Below are 11,446 nucleotides of genomic sequence, written 5' to 3' on the forward strand. Positions count from 1 at the left end.
CATTAACAAGGGTGATTATACACCCTTTCAGCAGCAAGAATCTGTGGATTCTTGCAATTTGAATGGACAGATGTGGGCGAACAGCTGCAGACACCAACCCTGTACAATGCCAGGCTGTGAACAGCCACACCCATTTGCGACCTGTAGTAATCGTGGCTGGATGCACACAAAATACATTCACGCAGGCAAGCGTTGGCTGAGTGTAAAATCATGAATAGCTGCAGCTACCAACATCCCAAAGTTGCATTTTAGTAGCTGCTGCAGCTATTCGCACACTCCGTTCCATTCCAGCTACCGGAATCCACAGGGTGTGCAATTGTGAAAGCACCCTACAACTAGGAAAAATTGTAAACACCAAAATAGCTGTTAATGTCAATAGAGAGGTGATGACAAGGGCAACACTGCTGGTACAAATTGTCTCACAAAAGGACAAGTATCAATCAAGCAGTTTTCCCAAAGGTAGAGAGCAGCTGACTGTGTAAGGCAACCATCTCATATAAAAAAGGATTTCCCTAAAACATAAAAGTGTAGTGAAAATAATTGGAAATTGATAGCCTCTTCTCTGAAGTTCAATACAAAAATCACAAAATGTTTCAACAATTTCTAAAAACAAAGTGATTTACATATCTAACAAACACACTGATTATGCAGCACAAAACCCCACCTGTGTAAATCAATGCATCTCGATGTGTGTGTGTGTGGATGTGCATGCGTTTTTACATTATATAGATCCCTCATCCTTTTTGCGACATGTGGTCATCAGCGGAAGAATGAGAGCCCACTGCATAAGTGACAGACAGGGAATATATATATATATATATATATATATATATATATATATATATATATATATATACACACACACACACACACACACACACACACACACACACTTTTAGATCTAGACTAAATGGGATTGACCCTTGGCTAAATAAATAAGCTGCCATAGGTTTCTGGAGACATGGTTTCTGCTTTACTTTAGGTTTCCACCCAACACACAAGCTAAAAATGCAGCTTGCAAGAAAAGCAGGCACTGGTGCCTGGACATTCCTTTCAAGATCTCCCAGAGTGCCTGAATTCCAGGACAAATATTAAAATACCAAGAAGGCTCGCCCATCCCCCTCATATGCCCCAAGCCTCAATATTAATCACTGAGGGAGCCCATTGCATTTAGTGACTAATTCACTATAGGAGTGCCAGTCTCTGCAGAATAGAGAACTATCCACCACTGACACAGGAAGAAGAAGAAAGGGATCCTGGGACATCACATGACTGGCCAAAAGAAAAAAAAAAAAAGTGTAAAAATGTTCATATATTGTTATTGAGAGGAAAGTCAAAAAAAAAAAAAAAAAAAAAAAAAAAAAAAAGATGGTGGGGGAGGGAGGACACTGGTGCTGGATTTTACAGTGCACCTGTGCTGTAATATAGAGCTTTAAAACACTGACATCTAACCGCAGGCACTGCAAAGAAACATCACATTTATGACGGTGGCACCCTGCCACTCTTAACAGAGCAGGTTTTCTGAGGGCACATTTAGGCGGCCATACATTATACAATTTACTTTACATTTATCTTTAACTATGTAGTGCAAGGGTCTGCCTGAATGCATATAAATTGAAAGTGAATGTGACCTCACATTACATGGTTTTTGATAAATCTAAAGTAAAAACATAATTGAATAATGTATGGCCCCGTCTTATATGAGCTTTGCCCTCTGAAGAATAATCACTTTTCAGAAGACTTTGGGCTCTTTCAGACAGCCGCTCTGTGTGAAAGCTCCGCTGCGGGACTTTTTTTTTTTTTTTTTCACGGAGCGGATGACATTTGTGTCATCCGCTCCGTATGTCCGCATATCATCCCATCCGTTTGCGGATGATATGCGGACATAATGTATGTCTATGGGCATTGCGGATGTCAGCGGATGACACCGCTGACATCCGATTTTCCTTCCTTTCCGTTTTTTGAACGGATGAAAAAATAGGGTTCTGTTCCGTTCCAAAAAATGGAACAGAACTGAAAGGAAGAAAATCGGATGTCAGCGGATGGTATTCCGCTGACATCCGCAATGCCATTGACTTACATTATGTCCGCAAAAAAATAGGATGATTTGCGGACACACGGAGCGGCCGTGTGAAAGAGCCCTTTGAAGAGCGGCGAGATGACAGGCAGCAGCTGAGCACTCTACCAAGTGGTACCATCAATTAGGGCTCTGTGCATTCAGAGAAAGAGGTCTGAAACACAGGTCAGTTTACATTACCGACACAGCTTCTGTTTGCCGGGATGACCGTTTCCTTCGCACATGCAGGATTAATGCCACCCTGTGTCAGCCAATGAAGATGGCAGAAGACCAGCACCCTCAGAAAAGGCAAGTACTTTGACTTTGGTTTTACTTTAAAGTTAAGTTAACACAGAGCTAAGGATTTTCTCCACACCTAAACAGGACTGGGTACACAAGTGGCCAACTGCCAGGCACCAGCACTTCACATGTGAGATGGGGGAGCAAGTCACATACTTCATTATTACTCAGGAGGTATTGGGGATAACTTCTCTCCCAGACAAATGAAGCAGTTGGGATGCATGAAGGGGGGGGGGGGGGGTGAGTATAATGTGCTGAAGGGGCAGCTTTTAGGCTTGGTGCACAAATACAGGTGCATGTTCTGAGATAAATTCCTTTTTTTCCCCACAAAAAGGGATTTTTGACTTACAGTAAAAACTATTTCTCTGATCTTCACTGAAGGACACAGCTCCTTATCTTCTTGACTATTGGATTATACTGCCCCCTACAGGAGCAGGACACTAGGCAGGAAAAAGCTTGACTACGCCTATGAGGCAGTCCCATGGGGTATACACCCACGCAGCTATTGGCAGTTTTGTTACAAGCCGTGTCAAAAAAAAAAAAAAGTAGAGTTAGACTTACCGGTAACTTATTTTCGGAGAGTCTTCCAGGACAGCCCATGAGACCTAGGGCTCCTCTTAACAGGACAGAAAACACATTTAAATCCAAATCAGATATAAGGCGGTCCTCCAGTCCTCACACTTCAGTATTCCCGAGAACCGTAGGACATTCCTGTAAAACAAACATGTATAATACAAGACATCACCGGGTGGGAATCCGGCTGTCCTGGAAGACTCTCAGAAAAGGAGTTACCAGTAAGTCTAACTCAGCTTTTCTCAAGTCGTCTTCCAGGACAGCCCATGAGACGATGAGCAAGAACTTACCAGTCTAGGGAGGGACTACTGCCTGGAGCACCTTTCGACCAAATGCGTGCTCCTAAGAGGAGGTCCAGGCGATAATGTCTAACAAAGGTCGAAAGGTTAGACCAAGTAGCTGCCTATCAGATTTGTTCTGGTGAGGCACCAGCCCTTTCAGCCCAGGACGCGGACAAGGCCCTTGTTGAATGTGCGATGACAAAAAGGTGGAGCAGCCTTTTTTGCTTTATAGGCTTCTGTAATAGCCTGCTTTATCCACCTAGCTATGGTGGCTTTAGAAGCTGTATTGCCCTTGTGTCTGCCAGAAAAAAGTACAAATAAGGATTCACATTTCCTAAAGGTTTTAGTCACCTCTATGTAAGCCAGAAGAATTCTTCTGACCTCCAAAAAATGACAAAGAAAAGAATTTTAGTTTTTTGGACAACCACAAAAAGGTAGGTAGTACAATATCCTGTGATTTATGAAAGGAAGTGGCTACCTTGGGTAAAAACCCTTGGTTGGTTTTTAACACTACACTCAAAAATCATAAGAAAAGGCTCTCTAAAATCGAGAGGGCCTGCAATTCACTGACTCTTCGAGCTGACGTTACTGCAATCAGGAACGCAGGTTTCAGTGTGAGTAATTTCACTGTTAAATCCTTCAGAGGCTCGAAAGGAACAGTCACTAAGGACTAAAGCTAGGTTCCAAGTTGGACATGATCTGACGGCTATTGGTTTAGACCGGGTTATTGACCTAGCTATAACGGAATTTTCCCGAAGGGAGTATTGGAGAAAAATACTAATGGCAGCAGCCTGCACTTTTAAGGTACTAAGGTAAAGGCCCTTATCGGCACCCTCCTGAAAAAAATTACAAAATAGACAGCACATCAGTGGATAGTCTGATTTTCAGTCAGCCAGGAGTTAAATTTCTTCCAGACTTTGGAGTATATTGCTCCTGACAGGCTTAAGACAACTGACTAAAGTCTTCATTACTTTGTCTGAGAACCCCTGGGAGCTTCAGATACCAAGCTGTCAACCTTGAAGATGAGATACCGGACCCTGAGCCAACAGGTCCTGTCTCAAGGGAAGAGTTATTGGAGGCCTTGAGGATAAAGACTGCAGGCGTGAGAAACACAGCCTCTTGGGCCAAATGGGAGTATTAGAATCAAAGTGGTATCTTCTCTGAGAAATTTCCAAAGGACTTCCGAGATTAACCTGACTGGGGGAAAGGCATAGCAAAAGGTTGAATGACCAGGGATTTGCAAAGGCATTGATCCCCAGAGACTGATCTCTTGGGTTCAGGGGAAAAAAAAATCTCTTTGTTTTGCGGTTTGCTTGGGCTGCAAATAGGTCCACCTCTAGTAGACCCCACCTGGCCACAATTTCTGCAAAATCTTTCAGGTTGAGGGACCAATTGTCCTGACACACCCGGTAGCCACTGAGGTGGTCCGCTAAGCAATTCCGAGTCCCCCTCAGATGAAGAACTGAAATGGAGGCCAGATTCACTTCGACCCAAGAAAAAAAATCTTCTGGGCTGTGAATTGCAATCTCCGAATTTGCGTACCCCCCTGCTTGTTAAGGTATGCTACCGTTGTAATGTTGTTGGATCGAATCTGCAGATGACATTCCTTAATTTCCGCTTGAAAGACCTCTAAGGCTTTCTGTACTGCCATGAGCTCCTTTTTATTCGATGATGCCTTTGATTCCAGTGGGGACCATTCTCCCTGCGCTATTTGGCTCTGGAGATGGGCCCCCCATCCAAAAGAGCTTGCTTCTGGTTATTCTCAGAGAAACTTGAATAACCCATTCCAATCCCTTGGTGAGGTGGAGTGGTGATTACCACCATAGGGAATTTTTACCTTCATCTCCAGGGAATTTGGAGACCCTGTCTAAACCGTACCCAAGGTACGGCCGTAAAACAGGAGGTCATAAGGCCCACAACTCTTGAGATGTCCCTGAACGAGACTCACTGGTTGTTTGTAAAGAGGCCCCCAAGTGAGCCATCTTTAAAACCTTGACTTTTGGAAGAAAAATCTTTTGGTCCAGAGAGGAAATCTCGTACCCGAGATACGTCACTCTTTGGGAAGGCATCAGATAATACTTTTCTCTAAGACTTTTCTCTGTTTATCATCCAGCCTAGTGACCCGAGGAACTCCCGAGGAAGATCCTTACTAGTTTGTTTGACTTGAGCCGGCCACTACTAGGAGGTCGTCCAGGTAGGGGGATGATCAGAATCAACTTCTGTCTTATCGAGGCCAAAGCTTCACCCAAGACTTTAGTGCAGATGCGTGGGGCTGAGGACAACCCGAAGGGCAGCACCTGGAATTGAAAATGTCAAGACTTCCGACCCCAGCTTTACTGCTAGTCGTAAAAAAAAAAACTTTTGGTAAGCTAGGTGAATGGGGGTGTGAAAATAAGCATCCTTTAGGTCCAGTGTTGCCATGAAACATTCCGGATATAGATTTCCTATGAAATGCACCGATTCCATGCGAAAATGCTTGTATTTTATCGAGCGATTTAGAGTGTGTAATATTCAGTATTAAATGATAACTCCCCGAGGGTTTCTTCACCACAAAAATGTGGGAGTAAAACCCCTTGCCCTGGTCCACACTGACACAATCAGTGCATCCACCAGCGCCTCTTCATGCATGCTAGAGGAGCAGAGGAATCATCCTCACTATCTTAGCACTCAAGGGCCCACAAATGGACCACCTACTGGACTCCGCAAAACAACGAGGAGAGGGTTAGAGAGGGGGGGGGGTGTTACCCTTCGAGGCCCTCTATAGAGGCCTGCATAATAGGAAATAGCCCCCTTAAAAGCGCTGGCAGAGTACCCTGATGGTTCCACAGCGCTAAAAGGGGCAAGTGCCCTACACAATAATGGCGGCATGGCTGCCATCAAAAAAATAAACTGCTCCTACAGCACCACCCCTTCCAAGGAATTAGCCAGCTGGCTGCATGGCCTAGTAGGCCGCAATAAGCGGTCTAAATTTTTGTGGAGGCCCAGCCGCAAGTGCACGGATTCCAGCCAGGCAGATTCCCAAAAGAAGAGCAGGGCTTCAGCCAACTTCACTGAGGCCACCCCCCAATGGAGGCGCCCGACTCGGCTGCATGGCCTAGTAGGCCGCAAGGCACGGTCTAAATTTTCGTGGACGCCTAGCCGCTTGGGCTCGAGCCCCAGCGGAGCCTTCCACCTAGGGGCAGCAGAAGGGAGGATGGATGCCCAAATGGAGGGTAGTGGCTTCAGCCACCCTGATTGCACTCACATAGCTCCCGAACAGTATGCCGCAAAGACACGGCCTAAAATTTTGGCCCGATATGGCCATGTGAGGCGCAGACCCGCAGATGCTAAACCATCTGCTCCCCCAGCCCAAAAGCTGCAGCAGGGAGCCCAAAGGACATCCCTGCCCTAGTCACCAAACCCCTTAGGGTGGCGAGGAACCCTGCTCAATCCCCTGTTGCGCACCAGGAAAAATCTGGCCAACAGCAACTCCAACAAGCCCCCCTTAAGAGAATGTGGCAAAAGCCGGCTCATAACCGAGTGCCTATAGCTGAGAGCGGGAGTATACCCCCTGGGACAGCCCTATAGGCATAGTCAAGCTTTTTAGTGCCTAGTGTCCTCCTGTAGGGGGCAGTATAACCCAATGGTCAAGAAGAGAAGGAGTCATGTCTGTCAATGAACAAGAGAGGGATAATTTTACCAAACTGCTGAGACTATTTTAAAGAGTATGTAAAACCAACATTTCATATTCCTGATATGTGCCTGCTGTACCATGTACTTGTATGAGAAAGTATCCTGTTCTCCTGGTAATGCTTCCTTTGTGTTTAATACATGGTGTTCCTGCCAGTCCCTCTGCTTTTCTATTTAAAACCAAGCATGAGAGCATACTGTGGTCAGTTCTCTAGTGGTGCTGGGAACTCAGTGTCCTGTTTACCATTAGAGTGTGAAAGTAGAAGAAAATGCCAAATTTTGAGTTGCTGCCAGATCAGAAATCAAAGGGAAATCTTTCAATCGAGACAAGTTCTGACAACAACCACGGATCCCCTTACTTTGGATGGATTTCCTCTCAATTCCAGTTATGGCTATGGGAAAGGGAGTGAATGGAAATCTCCCCAGTGGGTCACAGATAAAAAGAACCCACAACATAAAAACCATGACACGGGTGATTAAAATGATGAAGTATCAGCGTAAACAAAAATTTTAATTAAAGTTTAAAGCACCCCCAACGCCCGTGCAAATGTGAAGGTGCACGTAGTTCCCGCACACATGTAAACGGTAATCGCACCACACAGAGTGCAAGCAGTTCTAGCACCAGAGCTCACCTTTTCCTCTAAACTGGTAACCTGAAGCATCAATGGATAATTTAACGTACCAGAGTCTGTCGCCATTCAATGGGCGTGCGCAGTTTTAAAGCACGATGATGTTATTTATCCATACTTAGCATAACACTCCTCTACATTTTCCTTCAAAATAGGGTTTTATATTGTAGGTGTGTTCATTAAAACATATTTTTTCCTGAAAAATTTGCATTTGACAAACCGCTGCGCAAAAAGTGTTTACCATAAAATTAAAACACCGACCATTTAAATTAGAACTTCACTCTCAATCGACACTGACTACTTTTTATACGTATGTTGCTGGCTTTTGTAATTAGTATAATTTTAGTTACTGGTTTTCTACATTTACTTATGGTTTCTTTCAAGGCCTAGACAAACAAGGTCATACATCCCAGGAGTCTTCGTAGATCTTAGTAAGTACATTCTCCTGCCTGCATGACTGAGCTAAGGGCAGATGGTTACCTGAAAGTCAATGCTACATGAATCATCTGCGCTTCCTCAAGATAGCCGTGGCCAGAAATAAATGGGGGTGTTTTTTAAAGGGATTTCTCAGCAAAATAAAGCATGGAGACAGGTATGGGTGGGGGAGTTGGCTTTGAATATTAAAAATCAAAGGAGTTGTAAAGTCAAAAGTTTTTTTTATATCTTAATGCATTAGGATAAAAAGTCTTGTGTATAGCAGCCGCCCCAGCATCCCCTAATACTTAAAGCCTCATCTCTGTCCAGCAACAACCACGAGTCTCTTGGCCGTTCGGGACCCTCCCTCCCGATTGGCTGAGACACAGCCGCAGTGCCACTGGCTCCCGCCACTGTCAGTCACCCAATCGGGGGGAGAGGCCAGACTGCAGCTCCTGTCTGACTGGACACACAGGGCTGCAGCTCGGCTCGAGTGCCCCCATAGCAAGCTGCTTACTGTGGAGGCACTCAACAGGAGGGAGGGGCCAGGAGCAGCAAAGTGGGACCCGAGAAAGAGGATCCAAGCTGCCCTGTGCAAAACCAACTGCACAGGGGAAGTTTTTTTTTTTTAAATAAAAGCACAAAACTTTTACAATCACTTTAAATAATGCTTTTGGCTTGTGTTGCTCAGATGCAGCGTAGTTCCTCTTTAAAGTGGTTGTAAAGGCTGAAGTTTTTTTAGCTTCATGCATTCTTTGCATAAAGGTAAAAAACCTCAGGTGTGCAGTTTTCCCCCTCAGCACCCCCTAATACTTACCTAAGCCAGATGTTGACATCGACATGCACGAGACCTGAGGCTCTCTTGGGTCTCTCCCTCCTGACTGGTTGAGGGGCAGCAGCAGGAGGCCATGGCTCCCTCTGCCGTCAAAGACAGTGAGGCGGGAGCGGGGTTATTGGATGCATTTGCTTTTGGCCAATATGAATATATGTTTGTGGGTTCAAAAAAAAAAAAAAGCAGAAAATTACATGTACGCGAGAAATTGTCAGAATTGTCCCAGACAGCAAGCATTAAAAAGAAGTGCAAGATTTCTCAGTCATCTAAGTAGATGTAGTAATGATTCAATAATGCAGCGGTCTCCCAGCAGCTTTACACCCGAGAACTGAGCGATCAAAGGCTGCTTATCACTCAGTTCTCTGGTCTGCTATGAACAGTAACTATCAGTCTCCGCCCCCCCCCCCGCCCCCCAGAAGCGGCTGGCTCAGTCTCCCAGCGCCAAGTTCAGAGGCTGAGCCAGCTTCCAGTCAGGAATGTGTGAATCCAGACATTAAAGTGGAGTTCCACCCTAAAATGATACTTACCTCCATCTTCTTGCTCCGGGTCACATGAAAAACAAATGGATAATCGCAATTTTTTTTAACTTACCTCGTTTAGAAGATAATATACTCACCTTACTTCCTCTTCCTCCCCTCGGCGATTAGTCACTTCCTGGCATGCAATGATTCCTGGGAGCTGAACGTCATCGCTCCCAGGAATCAATGCGCCTGCACCGGCCCCGACGTCAGTTCCAGTGCAGGCGCCGTCATACCTCGCAAAACAGCTTCTGGGCATGCCGAGAAGCTGTGCAGGGATGACGCTGCGGCACCGGAAGTGACAGCGGGGCCGGTGCAGTGCATCGTGGGACCGAAGAAGGAAGAGGACGCAGAAGAGGACCGCGCTGGCTTCAAGCTGCCCACACCTGAGATGGCAGCGCTGGACAATACATTTTCAAGGTAAGTATTTCTTCTAAAAGGTAAGTGCAACCCGGGACAGATTAGAGGCTAGCCATTGTGGAATGTACTAGCCCTGACTGTCCCGGGGGTATTTTTAATAAAAGTTCACTGGGTGGAACTCCGCTTTAATGTCAGGCTCCCTGCAGAGCCTAGCTTGGTGGATTTTAGCAGCTCCTGTCTGGCTCTGGGTCACATCAGTAAACACAGTGCCCGGCTCCTGTGATTCCCCAGGATAGGTAGGACCAGAAGAGCACAAGCTGAAGATTATGCAGAAAGCATGTTGTGTTGGAGCAGTGCAGTGAGATTGGGAGGGAAAGCAGCAATCAGACTTTGCACCTCACAGGACTGTTCCTGGAGAGAAGTACTCCTCATCATTACCTCATACTGTAGGCGCCAGCACCCAGCTCCTGCCCTATTCCAGACAAGCTGGCATCGAAGTCCTGCACCAGTCCCGACTCTATCACCTCATCTGCCAGGGGAAGCTTCAGAGCCCAGGCCATGTTTGCGGAGTGAAGCGGGCCGATCTCGCACCTCTAGTGTCCCAGTGGCCAGATGTGGAGCTCGGAGGGTGTGTTGATGGGGGAAGGGTGTGGAGTCCGGCGGCGACAGCAGCACTTTCCTTCTACCCGCGGAGAGCGGAGGCCCTTCCGTAAGGAATAATGGCGCTGACACAGGCGGACATGCCAGGGCTCGGACGTCTGGGCGGGAGACGGTCTGTGGAGTCGGTAGCTCCGGCTTTCTAGGAAATCATAGTGATTGCGGCAGCTGCTGAGGGAGGCATTACAGGGAAAGCTCGGCCACTGGCTCTCGGCAGCCGCCCTCCCAGCGCACGGAGAAACACATGTAGAGTGTCAGGCGGGCTGGCAGCTTCCGTCCCCGGGCAGGGCTCCCTCCGGACACAGGTGACAAGCCGCCGAGGCTGTTTAACAAGGCAACATGGAGGAAGCCAGAGCAGCGGCTGCGACGGCCCACACGACGCACACCGTGACGCGCTTACACCACGCCCTTTCGATGACTAGCCACCAATCGAATACCAGGCAAATCGTAGCTCTCGGAGGCTTGTGATGGGAGCCCGATGCACGCAGAATAACCAGAGGGCGGAGCTACCGAACGAACCTGCGTGTCATTGGCTAGTAAGAGGCATGGACTAGGCGTGAGAGGAAGTTGTGCGCGGCGTGACGTGTAGTGTAGTGTATCAGCACGCGAGGCGTTCGGTGATATTCTGTTCTCTTCAGAGCTCTGCCGGCTTTTACAGGGCGGTGCAAATATAACTCCGACTAGATAGAATGGCGGGAGCTTCATACATTGCTAAGGGGTTCTCTAACTTTTTTCTCTGTCACAGGAAGTAATGAGGGAACAGAATTATTCACCCGGCAGACCTAACATGAGCCTGCTAAGCTGTGATATGGCACTTTTCCACTGCAAGTTATGGCTCGGCTCCACTTGGCACTGCTTGGCTCAGTTTGCTTTTCCACTGCATGGTAAGAGTCGGCACCTTTCAGCACTGTATAGGCTCTACTCAGCTCGGTTTGCTTTTCCACTGTTGTAGTACTAAGTTGGTGGGATTACAACGATTCTCTTACCAATCAGTGGCTAGTAGTGACAAACAATCAATGCTGCATGCAAAGGATTGTGGGATATGGTCTAGGTATGGCCTGCTTGGAACCCCAAGCGAGGTGGTACTGTTTAAATGAGACGTACCGACGCTGTACCATGTAGTGGAAGAGCGCCGCTGTACCGTTCTAACATGTACC

General features: G+C 46.8%; 1 protein-coding gene across 4 annotated transcripts in view; it reads right to left on the minus strand.

Annotated features, from left to right (window-relative positions):
• The window catches only part of TFCP2 (transcription factor CP2), a 284,340-nt gene extending 273,657 nt beyond the window's left edge, over positions 1 to 10,683 (minus strand). For 2 of the 4 annotated variants that reach the window (XM_082246598.1, XM_082246597.1), the window contains exon 1: positions 10,071 to 10,683. In XM_082246598.1, coding sequence (XP_082102724.1) covers positions 10,071 to 10,192 — 122 coding nt within the window. In that variant the 5' untranslated portion in view covers positions 10,193 to 10,683. The remainder of the gene's footprint in view (positions 1 to 10,070) is intronic. The other 2 variants (XM_082246600.1, XM_082246599.1) reach the window with 1 other exon arrangement.
• Positions 10,684 to 11,446: the final 763 nt, after the last annotated feature.

Source organism: Pelophylax lessonae (genome assembly GCF_965119305.1).
Source record: "Pelophylax lessonae genome assembly, chromosome: 2".
NCBI classification, from domain to species: domain Eukaryota; kingdom Metazoa; phylum Chordata; class Amphibia; order Anura; family Ranidae; genus Pelophylax; species Pelophylax lessonae.